This window comes from Platichthys flesus, chromosome 1 (genome assembly GCF_949316205.1).
Source record: "Platichthys flesus chromosome 1, fPlaFle2.1, whole genome shotgun sequence".
NCBI lineage: Eukaryota > Metazoa > Chordata > Actinopteri > Pleuronectiformes > Pleuronectidae > Platichthys > Platichthys flesus.
In genome coordinates, this window is record NC_084945.1 from 18,352,883 (window position 1) to 18,377,485 (window position 24,603).

At 42.7% G+C, this 24,603-nt stretch overlaps 1 protein-coding gene across 1 annotated transcript in view; it reads left to right on the forward strand.

Moving 5' to 3' along the window:
• The first annotated feature begins 484 nt into the window (after positions 1 to 484).
• Positions 485 to 24,603, forward strand: part of LOC133957606 (MAM domain-containing glycosylphosphatidylinositol anchor protein 1-like) — a 62,395-nt gene continuing 38,276 nt past the window's right edge. Inside the window, exons 1-2 of the mRNA XM_062392994.1 lie at positions 485 to 836; positions 1,989 to 2,078. Coding sequence (XP_062248978.1) covers positions 2,012 to 2,078 — 67 coding nt within the window. The 5' untranslated portion in view covers positions 485 to 836; positions 1,989 to 2,011. The remainder of the gene's footprint in view (positions 837 to 1,988; positions 2,079 to 24,603) is intronic.

A 24,603-nucleotide genomic window follows, 5' to 3' on the forward strand; every position in this document is an offset into this window, starting at 1 on the left:
AGAGAGAGAGAGAGAGAGAGAGAGAGAGAGAGAGAGAGAGAGAGTGAATGAGGAGAGCAACGCTGTTCTTTTGACAACCTGTTCACTGTGGAGCTGTGAAGCTTGAGCGCATCTATGTGTAGAGTCCTCTGTCCTCTCTCTCTCTCTCTCTCTCTCTCTCTTTCTCTCTCTCTCTCTCTCTCTCGCTCTCTCTCTCCATCCCTCCATCCCCCTTCCTCCTCCCCCCCTCCTCTTCACAGACAGGGGCGGTCGTTCTCAGTCTGCGCACATATTCCACTTGGCCAGCATCTCCTGGAGTCCACAGACACAGCGCTGATTGACCGAGCGGAGCAGGAGCTCATCCTCAGAGCGCATGGTTGTGTTAGCGGGGCTTCACTGGACTGTCAGAGTAAAAAACCCACTTCAACCACGCCTCTGAGAGTAAATAATCCACATCAGAGGACACTGGCTCTTACGGGATTTTGCCCAACTAGCCCTGCTTGACTTTTCTTTTTTTATTGCGCAGGGAAAGTGGTTTTATTTATTTTTGGGAAAGAGGGGACTTGCGCCGCGGCTGCCAGTCTGTGCTTGACAATTAAAAAAAAAAAAAAGTTTAACGTACCGAGGAGATTATTTGAGGAGACTCCATACCCGATCACCACTCCCCGGGAATTGTAAAGCTCGCGCCGGACGCCCACTGGAGGAGGATATATAACTTTTATAAGACATTGTGTGGAGAGACTGGGAGACTCGGGCTGGTGGAGCGGGAGAGCGGAGGAATCATCGCTGCAGCCGGGGAGGAGTGCACGCAGCGCCGGGTAGCAGGCTGACCCAAAGGACGGCACCTCGGAGAGAAGGTATCATATGCCTGCACAGACACTATGTTCTTTATTTGTTCAGCCTTATATTATCGCTTGTGTGTGCTTCTTTTTAAAAGGAAATGTGCGTTTGAGCTCATCCCAAAAATATTGCATTTTACTCATATATCCAAGTTAACCCATCCTTACTGTAATCAGTATTCTTCAGACTCAAATGGTGGGTTCACGCACTTTTTAGTTTGCACCAGCTATAGCCTACCATATGCTTTTTCTTTTTTTAAGCAGACAATAAAACGTTGTACATGCCAATGCAGACACGTCATGCAGACACGTCCTGACACTAATGCAGGTATTAACTTACATCCTAAAAGAGAAACTTTGATCACGGTATAAAGCAACCTGTCAGTGCAGCCGACTCAGAGCCATCATACAAACATCAAGGCCACATGTCAGAGGAAATCCTCATGTTCGCTCAGAGGAGTCCCACATAAGACGGTCCATTAGCCCCTGACTCCAGCTGCTTTTCATTCTTTTATTCCTCTTCACGTTGAGGCAGAGAACTCTCAGAAGGGGATCTCACTTTGTTTTTGTACAAACAACAGCAACAAATAAAACACCGTTTTTCCTTTAGAATAGAACTCGACCCATCACCTTGCAGCCCCTGCAGGGACACGGTAGGAATAATTATATTGATCTGCAGGAATAGCAGTCTGCGTGTGTGTGGGTGTCTGAGGTCCAAAGTGCATGACCCCCCACTTGTAGCTGATCCTCTGTGGATGTGTTTCCCCCCCCCCCCCTCGTCCTCTCCGCATCTGTCAACCTGTGTGTTCCAGGAGGGAAACGGCAGACAATCCTGTCAATATCCAATCCTCATTACGCACAGGCGTCCTACCCGCGCGTAAACTCCTTATAATCCACGATATGTGATTGAATCACGCGCCCCTCTAGATTGAATGGCACGATGAAGGTATGGGCTGGGGCCAAATTGCTCTGTAATATTATTTTGACGGGCTTAAGGGTCTTGCAGGAGACATGGCCGAAACACGAGAACACAAGTGAAAGTGTCTCCTCTTCCTCCTCGATAACAATCACTCAGCTGTCGCCTCTTGTTTGTCACATGCATTTTGCAGGGTCCCCCCCCCTGGGCCTCCGCTCTTCTCACCTCACCCCCTCTTCTCCTCTCTCCTCTAGGTTATGACGGAGCTGAGCTGAACATGGAGCTTTTCTGGATTTTGTTATTTTCTAGTGTCTCTCCTCTCGCCCGGGGCCAAGGTGTTTACGGTAGGAATGTGATATTTTCAAATGTGTTCCCATGAATGTATCAATGCACGCTTTATTAGCCAAGGCTGACTGAGCCCCTGTTGCAGCAGGATGTTAATTAGCTCAATTATTAGTCCATAACCCTAATTAAAGGGCTTTCTCTGCGCCGCACATTGTCCGCCTCATGGCTCACTATTAGGAGGCAGTATTATAATAATAATAACTGGCATTTAAACAACTGCAAGAAATAGCTTCAGGGAAATCGGCAGCAAATGAACTTGAAAGAGGGATATTAGTTCTTAGATGTCACAGGAGGCTGCTGGGAAAACTACCAGCTGTGAAGTGGAGAGGGAAGCCCTGCTCTGGTAAATTCCACTTTAAGGCTGATATGAATCTTGATGGTGAAATCCACATTAGAGGTTTGACGGTATAGATTAGGGCTCAGTAACACCAAATGTGACAGAACGTTTACAGTGGAAGGTTTATGGTTATTAGTGTACGGCGGGAGGATAAGACTCTCTGAGACCCTGGCTCCTCTAGTGACGGGTTAAACAGGACAGTCCAACTGTGCTTTTGAGGATGAAGCGGAGACTCGTCCCCTCTTAAGGGCCGGCTCACTGTACTACAAAAGGCTCAGTTTCTTCAGCCACAGGCGCCCGGCCAGATAGGCCCCCCCCCCCCCCCCCCCCCATTTCCCCCCCGTCCCTTCGGGCAAGGCAAACACACAAACCGAGCTGTCAGCTCTGATACCTCTGATTCTGACGTTTGAAGGCATGTGGCAGCCATTGCAAACAAGGTCTGTTTAGTCATAGCAGCGGAGAGTGCTGTTGTCATAAGCAATCCCACAGTCTGCCGTCACACCCAGCCTGACAATCTTGTCGTTCTCCGAAGCATGCAGGCCCGACTACAAGTCTTTGCTGCCTAATCGGGCTCGTACCGCTGTGAATCTTCACACTGGTGCTGACCCGTCAGTGTTAGAGTAAATTATCCCACAGAAACGGCTCATACATTTTACTGTTTAAATGATAAGATCAATCTGCTTTAAACAATGGTCTGTGGACGGTGACAGCGTTTCATAAAAAATCCAACGTGGCTATATACAATGAACAAGACTTACTGGGGTTAGCTGTCATCATTTGTTCCCAGTAGGTGTATGCCCATTCCTAATTTGACAAAGCAAAGATTTACCATTAATGGGTTTTAATACTGCCTTTAGCTCCAACGTTTTATATGCATGTGTTAGATATAGATCAGATATACTTTAGATTTATAGTTTTTTTATGTTAGACAAAGTATTTAGAATATACAAGTTACTTTCAGTGGTCACCTTTTTCCCAGTGCGGGTTAGTTTTTTCAAACAGTCGCCTCCTCATCGTGAGACTTTTCTGATCTAGTTCCGCCGTACAGCAGAAGGCTCACATCTCCACTTTGCCCTTGTGCATTCATGTCCCCATTTATATTTTTCATAACAAGTGCATGAAACAGTTTTGGCTCCTCTGCAGGGTGATATGCTGATTACCACAAAGAGTGTGTGTATGTGTGCCTCATGGGAGCCGTCACAAATATGCATTGGGTTGAAGCAGACAGTTTCGCAGGCGGCGCCAGTCACGGAGGCTACCAGGGTATTTGTTGTATATTTTTTTTGGGGGGGATAATTTTTCTCCCCTGTGTTTTCTTATGTGCAAAGGCCACCTTCGATCTCTGCTGAGGGAGCAGAACTTTGTGGGAGTCGTACTGGCCGGAGTCCACAGGCGCCACACTCCCAGGTGCACCGCGTGGCGGTGCTCAGCTGTGTCTACCTGTGTTTCATCGGGTTCATCTCTTCAAATCATTCTCGCTGAAAAAGAGTCATTCAGAAAGAACAAATCGTTGCACAATCCTAGTAAACAAAAAGGGTGAGGATGATCGGAGAGAGAGAGAGGCCATGAGTTAAGGATGCTTGCTGTGTATGCAGATATGCGTAAAATGGTTTCCCCTCACTTTGAGTTGTTTAGCACTTCCCGTGGCAGACAGATGCGACTCCGTCCATCGGGAGCTGAACGGTGAAAGCGTGCCTGATTGATGTCAGCGCTTTGGATGGCTTGTGAGGTTCATTTATTGTACCCTTCTCTGGGGTACGTTTGGATGTGTGTGTGTGTGTGTGAGTGTGTGTACGTGTGCGTTTCCGTCAGCCCATGCCTGTGAGTCTGTCCGTGCAGGTGTTAGAGCTCATGTAAGTGAGTCTGAGTTCATGTGCCAAAATGCACGCACGAGTGTGAAGCGAGTTTGCTGGGTCAGCAGGGACTTGTGGATCAGTCAGTGTTTCTCTTGCAGCAGTGTCTTATTGATTGTGCATCTGTAAATTTTGATTGGCTGTCAAGGAGCGTGTAACACCTGTCCTTCAAACGGCCACTGGACAGAGAGGTGCACCGAGCTCGGAAGAGCTAAACAGGGAAATGCAAAAGCTGCACGCTATGTGTGTTTGCCACAGCAATATTTGCAAAGCAGGTTGTTTAGTAAAGTCCTCTCATCTCCTCCACTATGTGTTTTTTTTTAGGGGATAAGCTTTTTACATGCATCTCCACGCAGTGAATTCAAACATCCCTGCCTGCTTATATAAATTTCATTTAATCTGGATATAGTGTAATCCTAAACTTTACAAACATGATGTGGCATTCACACGCACCGACTCTCAACATTCTTAAGGATTAGGGGGGGGGGGGTATTTCACGACGGTCTCACAGGACGTGACTCATCATCTGAAATGCACCAGTGTCTCTTCAACTTTGTGTCGGTGTGCGTCACATCACACTCAGCAGAGTTCACAGGGACACCAAATTATTGATTGCTTGACAAAGTCACACAGAACCATTTGCTGGTGCTGTGGATGGAATCTGAGTCGCGTTAGGCTGCAATATGAAGCCACATCATGTGCTTGTTAACAGGAAATGTAATGAACTGAAGTCAATGATTTAGCTTCAGGATTTTTTTCTTCTATATTAGGTTTGAGCATTTAGTCGAGGCCTTGCCACCGGCCACAGAAAAAAGGTAATATGCCTTAATTGCATAGAAATTCAACATCACTTTGAAGATGTTGCCCAAGGAAGAATGAAAGGCCTGGGATGCATCACAAGTTTTTTATTCTCAATCTGTGTATGTCTGTGTGTGTGTGTGTGTGTGTGTGTGTGTGTGAAGTCGTACGCCCAACATCGTCTTAATGTGGAGCTTCACTCGCTGCCGTACATTAGCCCACCACGGCACATGGGTTGAAAGGAGCTGACCTAGAAAAGAGATCAGTCCAGGTTTACCCGGCCCGGCCATTGGCCTCCCCACTGACTCCCACTCCCTCCTCTCCCCACATCAGCACTTTTTGTTTGTTTGCGTCTCTTCTATGTCTCTTGGTGCTGGGTTTATTTTGGATGCTGAATATTGCCCTTTTCTAATAAGCATCCATAATTTATTGTGGGCTGTGAGCGAACGGAGGAGAAGATGAGGCGAGATGGTGATGGGAGGAGACGAGAGCATTAACACTGGAGATAATGACAACCTTTTACCTCCCACTATCCGACACCTGCTCGCCCCCTCCCACTCTTTATTCCTCATTACGGGGGCTCACATTTGGCCCCATAAGGAGGACGGGCCATGGTTATGTGAGTGTGTTAACAGATTAAGGTCCCCACAGCACGAGTAATACACACACACACACACATACACACACACACAGACACTCTCTCACACACACCCACACGCACACACACACTTTACTGATTACACACCCCCACATTAATCTGATCAGTAACGTCAGTGATTGTTGCGTGACCTTTCTCGCTTTATTATGTTTGATTAAAGTCCTTGAAAGTTAATTAGCTGTGCTCAAACAGTTGGTCCAAATGTCCAGATGAAAAGAGATTGATGGATAAAAAGATAAATGGACATATAGAAAGACGATAGAGGTTTCAGGGGTGCAGACTGTATAGGAGCTTTTCTTTGCACAGACGGGAGCTACTGGCAGAGGTGGAGAGCTGATGGATGTTGGCAGGTGTCTTCATTGTTTGTGATGTGCATCAGATTCCCCTTCACTCACCACAATAAACAATTTAAAGTAGACACTTAGAATACTTGAACTATTAGAATCAAACAGTGCGTCTGCTCGCTCCCCTTCCACTTTTACTCTCCTCCTCTTTGTCTCCCAGTCCCTCCCTCTCTTTGTATCTGTCTCTACTCATCTCAGTCAGTCGCTCTGATTCCATCCCTCCTGCTAAAATTTTCAGTGCACACGGTGCTTTAATTATCTCCTCGTGCTCTCATTTTTTACCTCGCGCTACTAGGTCCTTTGTCAAGCCTTGTGGGCCCTGCTGCCTTAATATTGAAAGGGCTTTAAGAACCTTCGCCTCCACAATATAGTAACGCAACTGTCTTGTTTTGATGATTACTCCTCTCCTCTCCTCTCCTCTCCTCTCCTCTCCTCTCCTCCCCTCATCTCCTCTTCAGCTTCACATTTTTTTCTGTAAGGATGACTGGATATTAAAGCTTGACACATTTCCATTAACCTGCAGGTCAGCTGCAGAGCCATAGGCGTATGGCCGAGGTGATATGTTGACTGTGGTTTACACTAGCCTTGCTACCTAGGGGTAAAGGATAAGAGCACTAAGACAACGTCTTGGGAGGTCTGATTTATCTCCCTGCCTCCCACCAGTTACTCTCTGAGCCCGGGGTGGGGCAGCAGGCAGGGGTGGGCAGTCTGGCACACTGGGGCCTCCAGTGAGCTTATATAGTAATATATCTCCTTAGAAAGTGGTAGTCTTCAAGAGAGGTGTATTTATGTGTTTACACTGAGGTGTAAGCTGTGTTCCTGTCTCTCACCAGGTAATTTATTGCCATTGGGTGGCTCCTCCCTCAAGGTGTGTTACTCGAGATGTTTTTTTAATATAATATAACAGACAGACAGCTATATCATAGAGTCTCCAATTTATCCAACCATTCAGAAATGAAGCGAAATTATGCTGGATATGAAGACGGACACCTTGAGCATTTGGAACTATATCTGCACAGTCGTTTTTATAGTATAATAGAATAACCAGAAAAATTTACATGATGTTTTTTATTTTATATACTTTTACTTTAGTTTGGTCCATGTCCCACCCATTACCATTTGAGAGGAGGGGCGTATGACCTCTACTGCAGCCGGCCACCAGGTGGTGATCGAGCTGCTTTGGTTTCACTTTGAGGGTGGGGACCCATGTGGTCTTTAGATACAGTCTATGGGCTACACTCAAGTTAATAGTGTGTGTGCTGGTTATGTTGTAATTTAAAGAAATTATCTGTAAATTAAAAAAAAAAAACTTTTCCGCTTTCTTATGCAGCGTCAGATGTTTGCAGTAAGCACTTAATTAGCTTAGCTTAACATAAACAGCGGAAATGGAGGGAAACCGCTACCCTCATTATCGTGGCACATCTCATTTACTGAAACTCGACAGAAATAGAAGTGAAAAAAAGTAAATTGAGAGAGTTTATTTTACAGCTGTTGCCTGGCAACTGCTTCCAGCCAAGAACATTGTCCAGAACATATCCCCATGTATGTAAAAAAAAGTCATATCAGTACGTTACAGTTCACGTGTGTTTATATTTATTGTCCCGATATAAGAGTGGTTTTGTTAATCACTCTCTCATTAAGTGTGATATTTAAATGTCAAATATTGATTTACCCTATTAACTTTATTAAAACCATTAACAGAATTGTTGGTATTGTGACGCTTATCTGTCAACCTATACTAATCCTCACTTTGAAAAAAGTCAAATCAGTTCTCTTCGTATTTGTCATTAATAATTAAATCAATTAAGATAGACAAGTACAATTTTACAATCATCATTTCCCCAAATTTTTAAATAGGCTCCAGTATCATGTATCTATACTGAAGTGCTGATGCAATATTATCATGTTAGCGTCCTTCACCTCCTCGTCTGTCCCTGTGCTTCACTCACTCTCTCCCAGTTTGAGGATGTTCGTGTTCATGCAGATCTCATCCACGCACGGTCACGCGTGCCGGCCCATGCACTAATTTGCACGTGCACATCCATACCTGTGCACGGACACCTCGCGCTGTATCTACCTTAAACTGAACTCTTAGGTCGTTACCTCACTCTCACCCACTATCGTGTTTCTGACAGGGTGTAATAACGTGGGGGCCCACACACACACACACACACACACACACACACACACACACAACCACAGACACACACACCTCATTGGATGAGAGTGGTCCAGAGTGTAACAGGACAACGTGGCTGCCCTGTGGATAAGAAGCACTGTCATGGAAACTTCTCTGTTCCCTTCCGTAGCCCGGTCACTCTGTCAGACGTTGCCAGGCACCTCTCGGCTCCACTTCAGGAGGAAATATTCTCATTTGTGTGTCTGTGTTTGTGCCTCTGTGTGCAATTTGGGGAATTCAAAGGAGGTTAATATTTAATACACAGTAGTAGAGGCTAGAACTACAAAGCTGCTGAAGTGGAGGTGTATTTTGTGGTGTCTGGTTCTGTTATTGCTGCCGCGCACGGGGCTTGATTCTGGCGAGTTAAGGAGTAAGGGCCATAGTGTGTGCGTTTGCATGTACGCAGGAAGGAGGGAACATTTGGCGTCTAACTTATTCATGAAGGCGACAGGACGGTTGTGAACAGCGGTGAGAACATGGCTTACATCAGAGACCGTCTGCCTCCCTCTGCACTTCGCTCACACTGTCACTCTTCCTCTCCGCTTCCCTCTGTTTCATCCTCCCTTCCTTTGTCTAAAGCCCTCAATTCTCCCCATGGTTTCATTCATTTCATTCAATTTGTTTGGGTATATTTTTTAGCGTAGATTCTTCAACTATGTCTAATCTATGTGGTTATAGCATCCTCAGAATCCTTCCAGTTCCAGGACTTTTTCTTTGTAGAGAAAGGAGACAGCTTCATTTCTCTACAAAGAAAAATAGAAGCGCAGTTATGTGTTCGTTATCTGGCTTTTTTTGTTACTGGGACATTTTGAAGCTGGAACTTTTGAAATGTTACACATGGCTTTGGAAATTCCAACCCTGCTTATTATAAGATGTCTACAAGATTATTATTTGCAAGGTGAACCTTGATTGGATTCCAAACCAATGTGGATGTAACAGAATCGTCCTCATATGACGCCGTCATGTTTCACTTAGACTGAAGGTGAGCACAGATGAATTTGGAAAGAGCCTTCAAGTGTCTCTCCACACACATGATTTTGTACATTGAATGTAGAGTTTGAAAAGTTTTCATCAACCCAGCAGATCATTGTAAAATCATCTGACGCTTGTCCAATTTAAAAGTGTACTCTTTCAAAATAAGAGTAGACTGAAGCCAACACAGTTGACTGACAGTGAGACAGCAACTTGAAAGAAACCGCCTTGTCTCATCTTAACATGTATTTAAGACGTGCAAGTTTTCATCATATATGTTTTCTTAAAACAAAAATAAGGCAACCGTAAAACATGCTTGCTGAGAACTCATGCTGCTTTAACTTTGAACACAGGTGAGCCGCTCTGTAGCAGCAGCAGCTGGGACTCATCAAAGTGGGGGATGTTGTCAATCATGGTGTCAGCGCTTGGTCGCACCAGGTCTCCTCAGAGGGGGCGGGGTGGAGGGGCAGGTGGAGCTCCTCAACGAATGTGACGACAACAGCAGCAACAACTGATTCTCCAGTCCAGGGCTCTGCGAGTCGAGCTTCCCTGAACTTTGAATAAGCAGGCGAACAGCTGTTTGTGCAGCAGCAGCTTCAGCGTTCTGCGGCCTGAGCCCAGCAGCATGTGTTCACTCGCTGGGGCTCACCAAACCGCAGGTCGCCTCGACAGCTTCACACCGACAGCAGCAACCAGCGTTAACACAGGCCAAGCAAACAGCCCATTTCACACAGACATGCTTAGAACAGGCACTGCACTAGTTTCTCTAGTTCATCATTCACGGAAACCTCAAGTCAGAGGAGCTCGCCTTCTGAACTGATGTGAATTTATTTATGTTAAGTTACTGGCAGAATATTAGTTGTTGCAACGTACTTCATGTGTGATGTTTTGCAAGGCACATTTCTATACAGTGCAAAAAAACAACTACCTTATTTCCATTAATGTTTGTCAGACTTTTGAGTTAGTGCTGCTCGACAAACACAAACTTTTTGTATCGGCGCACGTTGCCTGTATTTAGGTGTAAATCTCTACAGGAGGCGTTGGAATGTTTGCAATATTGTTGACTCATACTAAACAAATGGTGGGGAGTGTGCAAATAGCCATGCACGCGGGAAGCTGATCTCACTGCCTGACGCTGCCTCAGGCACAGACATATATTGATCTGTCACTCTATAGAAAAACCATGCATATAGCGACCGACTGCCTGGGAAAACCTTTTCATACAGAGCAGCTCTGACATAAAGAGATGCAGGAAGCCACACACGCACACACACACACACATTTTTGTGAGGCTGCTCCTCCCACAGTTGTTCTGCCGTTCCCTGTGGTGTGCGCTGAAAACCCTCAAACAACAACAAAACAACCGCAGCGACTGGAGTTGGTCATGTCCAACTAAACTTTCTGACAGCAGGAAGGGATCAACACTGGAAATCTATCTCCTGCTCCGACACACGTCTGGCCTCAATAATTCAGCGGTGCGTGCCGCTTGAATAGATCTCACTCTCTCTCGTTCACTCGCTCTCAGATTTGCTGTTTCTTAATGGCAGATTACCCCCCCCCCCCCCACACCCCCACCCGCTGTGTACTTTTCACATTTGAAATTTTAGCTCATCGGTCTCACACGTTTCCCGTCTTCCTCCCCTGGCATCCCAGCCGGCTCAGAGGAGTTGGGGGTATAATCTGTCGGATATGTTGAAAAGTCCCCGCGTTGTCAGCGTGGCAATTTCCCCCCCCCCCCTTCTCCTCCCCCATTCTGTCTTTACCCATATACAAAACTTTTACCTGTCAGAAAAGATGTCCCTGTCATCTTCCTCTCTTCCCTTCTCCTCTCGTCTCTCTGATCCTCTCTCTTCCTTCCCAGCCATCCATAAAGCCATCCTTAACACGTCAAGTAAAATGTACCTCAATTCTCAATTTTACATCCTCGTTCCACCCAAATTCACTTCCTTAATCCAAACCTTCTCAGCCGATGCATCCCTTTATCTCTCCACCATCACTTTTTTTCCTCCTTGTTTACCCTCTCCCTCTTTCCTCACCATCCCTCCTTTTCTTTATATCCGGCACATTTCTCCTCCAAAGCCCTGTCATCTGCTCGCTATCATCCGCCAATTCAGTGGCAAGCATCCACCCACCCTCTCCACTTACTGCATATATAGGACATAGCGCGCACACTGTCATTAAAACCTGCAGGCTGGCTTTGGGAAGCAGGGGTTGAGGGCTTACACTGCGGAGCACAGAGCTGTGCGGCCTATAGCAGCAGCCTCGGGGAAATGAGGCCAGAGGGAAAAGTGCATCATGAGGGAACGGTGGTTTGATTTGGGTGAAAGTAGGTTAAACAAAAACAGGAGGCCGATTAATGTGAAATAAAGGAAATTATTGTTCTATTAGTTGATGACAAGTGGAGTTGAAACCCTGGCATGAAGTTGATAGTCACGTAAAAATACGAATAAAATCGCAGTAGTGCTGACATGCTGCCTAATTCTGTCTGTGTGACACTGTGCGTCAGTCTCTCCCGGCTTTTTGTTTTGACTGACATCCTCCCACTGTCCCTTTTAACAAGCTCAAACAGTGAATGCATAAAGTTTTTTTTCAGTCATTCATTCCACTTGAAGGGGCTGAGGATTATTTATCATTTGAATTATTTATTCATTACTGTAGCAATTTCGTTTTGACACCTCTGCATACTTCCTAACTCCAGCCTCCATGCTGCAGTCTCAGCTCATGGTGTAATGACTGACTCAAGCTGGTGAGTCAGTGCAGTCTGTGTGTTGTGTTGTAGCTGGTTTCTCATGAAGAACACTCAAAGGCAGGATGCAGTTCGAAAAGGGGTCTGTTACTTTCAACGTCAGTATTTATGTCCCTCGATCTGAGTATTGATGCCAGTGCTGACCATACGGTGCTGATGTGTGCTTTGTGCATGTTTTCCTGGAGGTCTCCACCTAAAGTGCATGTGAAGTGTCTTCTCTCTCATCCTCACATTGTGTGTATGTGTGTGTGTGTGTGTGTGTGTGTGTGTGTGTGTTTCCTGGAAGTCCTCCCTTGCGTGGGTAGGCATGTTCTTTTGGCTAGAAAAGGATACAAGTGGGAATTTCACTTACTGGTTCTGTTATGCTCTTTAGCCATTCAATATTAGCCCTCTCAACCACAACACTTACCTTGAGGCCAGGTCCAGAGCTATCAGTGTACTCCCCTTGTGATGAGCACCAAAGTTTCATCTTTAATTTACATAAATCATCTCTCCCTAACTAATTTATTGGAGTTTGATCAGACACCAAATTAGGCAGTATTACTTCATCGTCTTGGATTGATAGCCAAACTGGAGCTTGTCATATATGTCCAGGGTCGCCACATCCCCACCAGTATCCCATACATGTGATATTGAAGGTTGCCTTCTTGATGCTGGAGCCTGCTGTGGTTTTGTTGGTTATAGACATTAGCAATGGGTGCTGCTTGGGAAGGTGGGGCTTTCAGTGTGGGAGAGGCTGAGTAGCAAATGCTTGCCCTTGTGGCTTGAGGTCAACGACAGGAGCTTGGAGTTTATTTCTCATTTTTGTTAGCCAGCTTATCCAGTTGCAGTTGAGAGGCTTCTGTCTGTAGGTCTTGCTCCTGCTCTCTCAGCCTCAGTTCAACTCAGAGATACACACTCATTCAAGTATTTCCACTTGTGTGCAGACTAGCCTCCATTTTTGGAACCCATAGAGCACCAAGCACCAAGATTTTTCCTAACGGTCTATTCCTCAAATGCTTGTATCCACTTACTAGCCCCCTCGTGGAGGTCAGGCAGTCTGGAGTTCAGCCCTTCAAGGTCAAGTTTTTGCCAGGGAATATACTGTCCCTGTGATCCTTAAATTAATATTGGAAAGTGACCAGCAGCGTCATAATTGTCTGAGGATTTTAGCGTAGCTCTGTCCCTGAGCCCATTCTCTTTTCCTGACATCCAAGCTCCCCCTCTGCTCTCATCTCTCCACTGCTCACTGCATAATCCCGACGTCGTCCTAGCACTTGCATGCGTTCCAGCCCATGCTCTCCTCCAACGCCGCTAATCTGTTCCTGATTCTACCTCTGACTGTTCTCTATCTGATCTAAACTGATTTCTTCCTTGGCTGCTGTCTCCTATAGAGGCGCACAACATTTTGAGAACTCAGACTCTAATTGAGCTATCATCTCCTGAACCTTGCTCCCTTCCCTTGTGCTGTTTCTCAAGCTCCGCCTCTCCGTCTATCTGTTGCTCTTCTTGCTCTTATCTTTTGGTCTATAGTCTTTTATTCCGAGGTCCATATCCTCACACACACTCACATCAAATGCTGAGTGTGTGTGTATCACAAATACATTTAACTATTAATTATTATTATTATTAAAGAAGAGAGAGAGAGAGAGAGAGAGAAAGAGAGAGAGAGCGAGCGAGCTTCACACCCTGAGTGACGTTGAAAGTGGCAGAGCAGCTAAAAGAAAAAAGACTTCCCATTGCCAGAATGACAAGTGGCTGAGAAAATAAGAACGAACCAGAGGGAACAAGTCAGCAGGAGAGAGCCAAAGAAAATCGGAGTGAGAGTGGAACCTAAAGGAGCTGGGCTTCAACTCTTTGTTGAAGCCCAGCTCCTATTTGGCAAGTTTAGTTTTGTAAAATATTTTATTTTTTATTCAACAAGATAACCTCAACCACCTCACACAGACCCCAAAAAATGATTTCCCATTTTGGAAGTGTTAATATGGAATAATGTTGTTTTTAAGCCTTTTCTGTAACTAACAGAAGGGTTAGGGTATTTTTATTACAGATAAATCCTATCACAATTTCCCCATGGCCCAAGAAGACTTCATCAGATTTGTCGTTCCACCAACGATCCAAAAGAAAAAGACTTCAATTCAACAGCAAATGATGGGATTATTTTAGAAAATGTTCTGATTGTTAAATTATTAATATTGTCGTTGATTAACTGTTAATCAACCATGCAGACCAATTCGACATTTGTAAATTCATCATTTAGCAATCAGAATTTTTTTAACAGACCAGGGTTGATCTAGATTTAGTTAATGATTTAGTTGTATTAGTGTTTATTTCCTGCAACCGCAGCACTCTGTTCTCATGCTGTTGGTCACAGGATGCAGCAGATTCCATTGATAAGTGTTGACTCACCTTCCTCAGCTCCTATCAGACCCTCACTGTCTTCATCACCCGTGTTTCCTCTCTCTTCTTGGGGAGTCTTTCTCACTATTATTCCCCGATGAGGTGACATCTCTCTGCTCCCTTCTATCATCCTTCTCTTTGTCGAAACAATTTCCCCCTTTTTTCCACTCCCTCTTTGTTTTTCCGCATCATGATTACTCACAACAGGCCTCTCTCCTATTTTTTCTTTTTTGCTTTCATTCTATCTTTCTATTCAAAGTCTTCATCCATTTCGAGTTCATTCTTCATGCCTCCTTGTTTTTAATCTTTCTTCCGCGCCCTCTCTATTCTCGCCTACAGCGCCCTGCAATGCAAACACAACCTGTTCTGAGGGGAAGTGAATTATTGAAGCCAATGCTGCCAGTCCCTCCGTGCAGCAGCAGGCTGCAGAGGAAGGAAGCAGGGAGCGGAGGGAGGAATGAGGGGAGGATGAAAGAAATGGAGAGAATAGATTTGTAAGGAGAAAGGCAGGATGGGGTTCGGGGTGCAAAGATGCTGAGAAATGTAATTGTGTTTACACCGGCTATACGCTCTGTAGAACCGTGTGTAAAGAATGAAGTAAAACTGTCGGCGGAAACATTATGGTATACGAGACATTAGCCAATTGCTTCAGGGAAACGTAAAAGTGCTCATCATACAGGCCCAAATAAATACGGTATATCTATAGACCTGAACACATCATGGAGAAGGTGTTATTACACATTCAACAGTTTCTTTGTGACACTCTTTTTCTGTCAGTGCCCTGTCCTTCTCTCTGTAGCTCTCTGTCCTGTGCACCAGTCTCTCACCCCATGTCCTAGAATGATGCCTGAAGAGCACCTTTTTTACAGTGCATCATCTGCAAACTTGAAATATTTTAAATAAAAATAAAGAATATGAAGATTCAGTTAAAACCTCTGTCCTGTTGCCCATGCACCATTTGAACCTCAATTCATTCTCTGTTTCCTTGATGATTAAAATATTTTTTGTAATTCAAAAACACGCAGCTGTTTTTTCTTTCTGCCCTGTGCAGTGTCTGCAGGTTTTCACCTCAAGCTCCATCAGACAAACAACCTTCACCAGCCAACTGAAGCTGTATTACGCCTGAGACGCAAAACAAAGGGGAAAATCATTTAATAAAGGATAAAATATATCAGTACATTATTGATAATGAGGCTTTTATTAATAATATGATGTTAGTTAGGTTAAGGACTTATTCATACATGTGGTATGCTTATGGCAAGTCTCCCTTTCGGCTGTAGCCCACGTTATCAAGAAGGTATTTACGTCAACAATGGTTGGGGTTAACCACAGAGTGAAGGTGTGCATCCAGCTCATCTGCGTTCATTAGGTTTCTCTTTATGTAGACTGGATACAAGTATAGTGACATGAGAGAGATGGATACAATATTAATTTCCTTAACATTGAAATAGATGGTGTCGCTTCAGCTCATGACTCCATATTACAGCCAGATTTCACTGCATAATATGATGCCCCTCATTGTGGAGCGTTACAGGCAAGACAACGCTTATTCTGTTCAATGGAGGCTACAGGTGTCCTATCTATTATTGACACCGTCTTCAGGAACAACACAATCAAATGAGAGTTGACTACGACAAACGTACTGTAAGCTGTGGAGAGTTTTTATAAACTCAGCCTGGATAGAGAATACAGGTACTTTAAGAGAGAACTTCAAAATAAAGGGCTATTTAAGAGCCATTTATAAAGCCCAGTCTCTGACACCGTATTGCAATTTGATGAACATGTTGTAGATGAGGAGAAATTGTCCAAAATACATCCACATTTTTCTGTCACCATGGATTCACTTGCAAATTATTCATATATGTATCAAATATATATAAATGTGTGTTATGAATAAAATATGATGTATTTAAAAAGCAAGATACAATAATTTGATAAGTATACATTTTGTTTTTGAACTTAAGACAAATAAAAAAATTGCATGCTCACATGTGTGTTACTAAGATTTTCTTCACCCATTATAGATATGAACGTGATATAATTGGTAACCGGGGGATTTCATGCACCTTCATCTTCTCTTAACATGGCTACTCCTCTAATTGCTGCTTTTTGTTTTGATAGCGAAGTCTTTGAATCGATGCCCAAGAAAATATGTTTTTTATTGGAGCCAAATTTAATTGAAAACTGTTAATGCAATATGAATGTGCCTCACCACGGTGCCGGCTCCCTGCCAGAGTGCTTTGCTCGATTTTAGAGCAGATACTACTCCGTCAGATGTTTGTGAATATCCAGGGAGGAAAATATCTTAGGATTGAAGTGAGGTGGCGGGGGAGTATATATACTTGGGGCAGTAGACGGCACCGGTTTACGTGCAGTAACTAACTTCGTTGTGAGTGGCAAATGAGCCCAGCTGTCATGGTTTATCTGTAGGACACTCCTATGGTTATTTCTCATGACCTCTGCTGCGGAGGTTATGTTTCCAACCTTGTCCTCAATTTCTTTGATGTTTTTTCTTGTTTGTTTGTTACGAGATTTTATGAAAACTAGTTACAAGCTAACTGTGTTCCGTGCATTCCGCAAACATCCGTCATGCTTTAGACTCAGTGTTTGCTGATATGAACAGATGTTGTACACAAATATAAATAGTATAAACATCTGGCAGGGTCAGACAGACCCTGGAAGACATGAGTGGAATCCACATGATCTAACAACAATGAAAAGATCAGGGACATATTTCTAAGCAAACAACAACAACAAGCTGGTTAGTTTACACTTTGAATACCTCACGCTGGCTACATGTAATTTATATAAACACAATACTTCAGCTGATCCAATTAGTCTTAACTGAAGCATTAATTTAATTTACACATTAACAAGATGCTCACATTTGCATACACAAACAGAGAAGACATTTACTACAGTGCCAGTGATCTACTGGCTACGCTAGGGAAAACAATCCAGCACATAGACGGCATCATTACACAGCCAGTTTACCTTTACATTTCCTGTTAATGTCATTTAAGAAACACCATGAAACCAATGAGAGAGTTGTGTTATGTGTTGTTTCAGAAAGGTGTGAAGTTGTAAAGGGCAGTGAGTGAACGTAGACGGTCGTTTCCTTTTGTGCAGTGATTTGCTTTATGAGCCGGAACGTCTCCGTACACACACTGCCCCCATTCAATAATCACTGACCCAGCACATGTACAACATGACAAGAGAGGAAAACCAGAGCCACAAATCACGACTAAGAGATCTCTCATGTTCTGTGATCATTGGGTTTTGTCATTTAAAGTTAAAATATTTTTTTTATGTCTAGACTGATCTCATACATGACCTCTCAGACATTCATTGGAGCAACTATGAATTTTAATCCTGAGTTAATTTAAATTTTTTGCTTTTTTTCCAATTTTTCAATTTAAGTCCTTTATTAAAATACCTAGACGTGGTAGAATGTAAGTTTTGAATATATTAGTTATTTTTGTTTTTATTAAATTCCCTTTCATGTTTCTCTCTGAGAAACTCATTATAAGTGACCTTCTTATTTATGGTCTGAAGTTAGTTTCTGTCCATGTCCAACTGCCTGAAACAACATTATTTGAAGGGCGACTGTAACTTCAAGCCAAACACACTTACAGAGAGATCAATATTGAACAATCTTATCAGATCATTATTACTATGCCAATCATATAAGTCAGGGACTTTGGTCAGTTTGATGCTCTGCTGCTCTTTATCACACCTGTTGTGTATCTGGTCCTCTGTATGGGAAGTCAGTTAAAAAAAAAATATTTTGTGTAAATGTGTGTGCACATTCCAGTGTTTATGTTTCACCTCTTTCTCCATCTCTTTGACCGGTCTGCTGTTGTTTCTACAATGGTGTCTCACTCAAGCACATTAACCCATGAATGCAAACACCCAAAAGCCACAAAGGAACAAAGCCACACAGTGAAAACACAATCACGAAGGAAGTGAATGACACTAGATGTTGATGATGAAACTGTCAATTTTATTTATCTTTGTAGCCTGTTAGTGCTTATAATTTGATGCTTGTTTATATGTTACAGAAGAGATGATTTCCCTTTTTGAATGCTCTAAGCACCTGAACCCTAACAACTCAAATGGACAAGCATCTAATTTTAAGCCATTCACCTATCACTTGAGCATAGTAACAAACTCTAGTCGTTTCTGTTGGGTGGCTTTTTAATTCGTTTTGTAGTTTTTGCTTTTGTGTTGGGGTTTTTGCTCTTCCGTTTTTTGGCTTTTGCAGTTGTGTTGTCAATTTTGCATTTTTAGTTCTGTTATTGCACGTGTGTGAGACGTCTCGGTTATGGAATGTTTTTATCTCACTGTTTCATCACCTGATCTGAGCTATAACCAATGTGCAGATACATTGCATCACTGGTTAATATCTGATCTTGTATTAATGAAGCCTGTCATATACACAGCTGCATACTGTGCATAAACAAAAACACACAGGGGAATAAATAACTGTTTGCCCTCAGTCGGCATTAGGCAGTTTTGTCTTCTGATCTGTCACACGTCAACAAAAATGTCAAGTGATCAATATGGTTGTTTCTTTGATCATGTAAACAGGAACATGATTGGTTCAACACCAAAGTAGATACAAACTGAGGATGGAAACACAGCCAAAATCAAAAGGAAGTCTCTGTAAACTTGGCTGAACTTAAATGTCCACTCAATTCTTCACTTTAAGCTTAAAGTACATTTGGACTAATGATAGAAAACAATGCATTAGTTGTGGTGGGAGTGTAGTTTGAGGCTTTAACATCAGGAGAATTACAAAGGTCACACAACACATTTTACATTTCTTACAGCAGGAACAATCGTTTGAAATAAAGAGCAGAATAATGAGCAGCGATGAAAAACAAAACTAAACCTAAAAAATAACCTCTGTGTCAGAAAGCAGGAGACAAAAATGGCTAGTGGTGTATTCTTCTGACAAAGAAGTCACTGTTGGTCAAACATCTTGGATGTTGGACTTTTTCTCGCTGACTGTTTTCTCACGCTGCTCAGAGCAGAACTGGGACGGATGTACCAACCACCGGGGAGGTGAAACTATGTCGTTACACAGGGGAACTGATCACAGAGCAGCCATTATCAGAAGCTGCATGAGATGACAAGGTCATTTAGAGATGTGCTGTCTCCTTGGCTGACTGTCTTAAACACACAACACTTCAAGGAAGGTTTTAAAGGAGGTGCTTCTTGATAGGACACGTTTTCAATCATCTCGTTTCCCCCTGGTGACTCAAAGCTAACCATGGACAGAATTTTGTTAATTATTTTTCTGTTTTCTAATTATTATCATGATCAGGTTGCGTCTTTCGTTTCTATAAACATTGTAGCAAAATATTTGTTTTAATTCTGACCAAGTCTTTGCACAGGAAAACCCTTGAAACCATTTATGAAAATCTTTGTTTTCACAATAAAAGCATTTCATGAACAAAGGTAAATATTGCAAAAAGTTATTTCGAATTTCTATTTGACAAATACTTAAAAGTATTCAGTCAAAAACAACATATCACATTTCCTTTTCTAGTTTTTTAGTTTTAAAGCTGTTGACCCTGTTTGGTCGATAAAAGATGCCTTTGCAACAGACCAAGACCGCTCCTGCTTTTTTAATTTAATTTTATTCTGTTTATCCTCCAAACATCGAACTGAGATTTGTCCTCAAGATCCATGAATTATTGTCGAGGAAAACCTGTACCACATCCTTCCACCAAGGTTCGTGGAAATTGTGTGTAACCTTGTTTTTGACAAACAAACAAACCAACCGACAGACAAACGGACAGCGGTGAAAACATAACTTCCTTGGTGGAGGTGAAAAAACACAAATAATGGGTAAAAAGGTGATCAAATCCTTTCCTATCAAAGAACGAGGAGTTAGCCTTTATATTGAATCCATCAGTCCATCATGCAGAGTAATTTCACCACGGACGGAGTGCATGCTGATTGTGTCCTTTCCCTCTCTAACAAAGAAAGGTGATTGTGTTTTTGGACCAGAGGAAAAGAGGCTAAAAACACAGTAATTATCTGTTCTTCTTTTTGGAGCATGTGGTATTTGGCAGTAAGGGTGTCAGAGGGCTAAGGTATGAATGCAGGGTAGTCCTTCTGCTCTCTGAGTGATCCTGATGAAGGGCTACACAGGGCGATAGCTGCTTCTCTTTCCCACTCAGAGACCGAAGTGTGTGACAGTTGCCACTTTCCGAGCCGCACTTTGATTGCTGTAGTTCCGGACAATCTCGGAGATGAGGCTGTAATTCAGAACATGCCGTTACCAAGACACTGCTGCTGAACCTCCGGATGGGGGGAGGTATATCAAATTATGGGCTGGGGTTAGGAATAGGTTTCAGTAAAGTTGAGGGGAGGTCAGGGGTGAGGAATGTATTGCAATCTGTGAGGTCATTGTATGTATAGAGCTTTGAGAACGAAGGAGGGTCAATTAAGTGCTCCAATTTTTTTAGTTTTCGAAATGTCACACACAAATACACACTCACACACACATATTTATAATCTTAGCACAGGACTCATCCCATAAACTGAATATTAGATCACCTGTGATCCTCTAGCAGCAGCATTGAAAGAGAATTTAGAGCGAGGGTCCATCAGCCATATTGACTAAGCGGATCACACACTTACAACACACACGCTTACTGCACACACAGGGAGGCACACACACATTATTGAATGGGAGCAGGCGGTGTTCTGTGGCCTGCTGTGGTCGTAATAGCCTCATTATTCATTGGTGTGCTCCATGTACACACTGAGCGAAGCCGAAATGAGTAAAACCAGAACCTATTATACACATGTGCACAAACACTTATGTAGAAACACAGATACACACACACACACACAAACACACCCACACACACACACACACACACACATGTACACACACACAAACATGCACACAGCCTTGTTTCCATCATTCCAACTATAATCGCTACTCTCTTACCCTCAACCCTAGCCTTAACCTTAACACATTCACCTTAACCTAACCTTAAACCTTAAACCTTAAACCTTACCTTACCTTACCTGTACCCTTAACATTATCCTTACCCTTGACCCGAACGTAAATCTTAACCTTACCTTTATCTTTACCCTTAGCCTTAACATTAACCTGAGCGATACCCATAACATTACATTTAGTCGTAGCCTTACCCTTACCCTATCACTTAGCCTTAAACTTACCCTTGTACTTAAACTTTGCGTTAAGCTTAACCTTGACCTTTCAAATGATCTTACCTGTAACTGTAATCTAAATTTGAACCTGCATCTTGACCGTTATGGGCACGAACTTATTATCCCCACGATGAAGAAAGGGAGCTTTGATTCATCTATTTGTCAGTTAGTGATCTCGGTGTGAAAGTCAAAAGCTTCGGATGTGTGTGATCTCATATTTACAAGTTGTATTAACTGCCATGGCAACACGGGGCACTCTTACACTGAGTGTAGGTGGCTAGAAGTGAGTGGAGACAGAAAGTGATGCGTTTGATCCAAACAAACAAACTAAGACATAAGCCTTTTGATGAATCGTTTTTGTTATTTTCTCAACTAAACGATATTTATTTGAAAAGTCCCACTGAAAACATCTGGAGGTGTTGAATTAAATATGTGGAGCAGAAAGGCCAACACTGAATGAACACAACAATGAGTATTTTCCAGGTATTTTGGCCCTGTGTTACATTTTATTTTTTTAGGCTAGTGTCAGGGGAGAAACCGTCATCTTCATCTCTTCGCCTAAGTTTTTTTTTCTCAGAGTTTCCTTGCAAACAACTCCAAAGCAGCCATGACTCTTTTATTCTGAAGGTATGAAACCAGCACAAGATTATAATTTTTTTGCATCATTGAAAAATGATTGCTTTCTCGGCTTTTAACAGCTTGATATGAAACTATATCATAGATTGTCGCTGTCCTTAGAAAACCGTGTATCCCCACAACTTTTCATCTAGTGTTTCTTTAACTTGATTAAGATTGATCCCACATAATACAATGAGTTTTGAATTGGCCCAAGGTAGAAAATGATCTGAAGGTAGGTGCTAATCATCAGATGGTGAAACTATCAGATCATTCAGCCTCAGTCACTCCTTTTTGAGGGGAAGGCAATCAAACATATTTATGATGTTGTAGTAAACCTGCATGAACTTTTTGGAAATTGGACTTTACACTTTTAAAGACAAACTTCTCGACTGTACTTGGAAACTCAACCATCTGTCCCAACTAACGTCTCTATGACATTTTGCAGCAGTTCACTAGTGTCTCACTACTTCATCTTGTGTGGCTGAGAGAGGACAGTTGCTCTTGATGAAACCTGATGGTTTTACCATTGTTGTCTTGACCTTATTCAGTGTATAGACAGCGGGAGCAGAGCAGCTTAGCTAATTAACACTCCAAATGGGACTTAATCAGATGCCAAGTGTTCTAATAAAAATGAAAGTCACTGGGAAAGAGACAGCCTCCACAGGAGGATAACCAGGGACATGATAGTGTGTGTGTGAGTGTGTGTGACTGTGCACATGTTTGTGTGAAAAGGATTGAATTCAAAATCCCATTTTCCCAGCAACAGTGAGGTGTGGAAAGTCTTTCTGTCCACAAAGAAGAAGAAACACAATACTGGTGTATCTACAGAGAGTTACCTGGTGTAGATGATGTCGTACCATTGATTCTGTAGGTTATCATCTGTGAAAACCAGCAGCAGGAAAAGTCCAATAGAACTGTGAATTTCAGAGACTTCTCTCCATAAGTTGTGGACTTAATTTATGAAGAATCACAGTTGAAAGTCTGGACCAAGATCTCAACCAATGTTATTGTCTTTGTTGCATTGTTTACATTTACTCTGTTTAAATTTGGTTTCACATTGCAGCTTAGGGAGCACACTATGGACATAGTGGCACCTATGTGCGTTTGTCTTAATCCCCTACATGGTTCTTTACATTGATTGGGTTGTAGATGCATGTGCATTAGCATGTTTTTCATTGGTTTACTATATTATCTGACTTTTTTGAGTACGTTTTTAAGTACAAAAGAAGGACTGAATAGAGAAAATGCATGAACAGCTGCACGTCCTTAATTTTGTTGCCACTGATATATAATTTTGGTATGACAATGAGCAAAACACTAATATTTTGGATTGGACTAAACTGAAAATTCAGAAGGTCGGTATCATAAAAGGTTGGTGTTATAGCCCCCTTAGAATGAGGGATTGCTAAAACATGAGTGTAGGATTAGTCCAGATTAAGCTGAGATTAAATCCCTTGTTCGTTTAGTGCACAAAACAGTTAAAATCCATCTCAATTGAAATTGTTAAAAATTACATTTCATTCAAAAACGGCAATGTTATTACTGTTATAGGGCTGTTGGTTGTTACAGCGTACTGATGCAAGGAATCTAAGAGGGCATCATATTACACATATTGGAGTTAAGCACAGTGCAGCTGATAAGTAAATGCTCATGGACTTGGTTTTAGATGCTGAGGCATTAGGCCTCATCCCTTTGTATTTAAATTATATCTTGACCAGAGGAAATGGAGAAAAAGGAAATAGGATAATGGACAAGGGTTGTTGTTGCTCCAGGCGGTGCTCAGAGGTGCGCTTCATCACACAATAATGACCTCTAATCGAGAGACAATGACCTCAGTGATGGTTGTGTTTTTCCAGAAAATGAGCTGATAATGGGTGAGAGAGAAAGAAAAGGAGAAGCTTAAACACAGAGAGAGAGGGAGAGAGGAAGTGTATTAAGTCCAGAGGCTATGGCTCAGTGCCTCTAAGGATGCATGGCAAACTGAAAAATATATGCTTGAGTAAGTAGATTGTGTGCATGTGATTATCTCCCTCACCTCCTCTTAGCGTGTGAATATTTCATAATTTCATGGCGTGTTGAGCATGTGTTGTGAGGAAGCATATTTAAAAAGTAAAGCATGGACAGTGGTGCTCCTGCGTGTGTTTAAACACCGAACACACTGAGCCTAAGAAACACATCTGAGCGTTGTATCCTTTCTCAACGCACTTAGTATTTATTCCCTGCTGGGGTTTTCTTCTTTGCTGTGTCCTCAGTGTGTCCATCCTCCACACAGTGTGTTAAAGGGAGATCATTTTGTCATAATGTTAAATTTGATCTTTGTACTTATTTGTGACATTTTAATTTGTAGGGGCTGTTTCGTTTTGAGCAAAGCCTTCAGTTGACGCCATGGGTGATTTAATACAAGTGAACGTCAGAAGAGTACGAGCACTTCTATGCTGCTGCA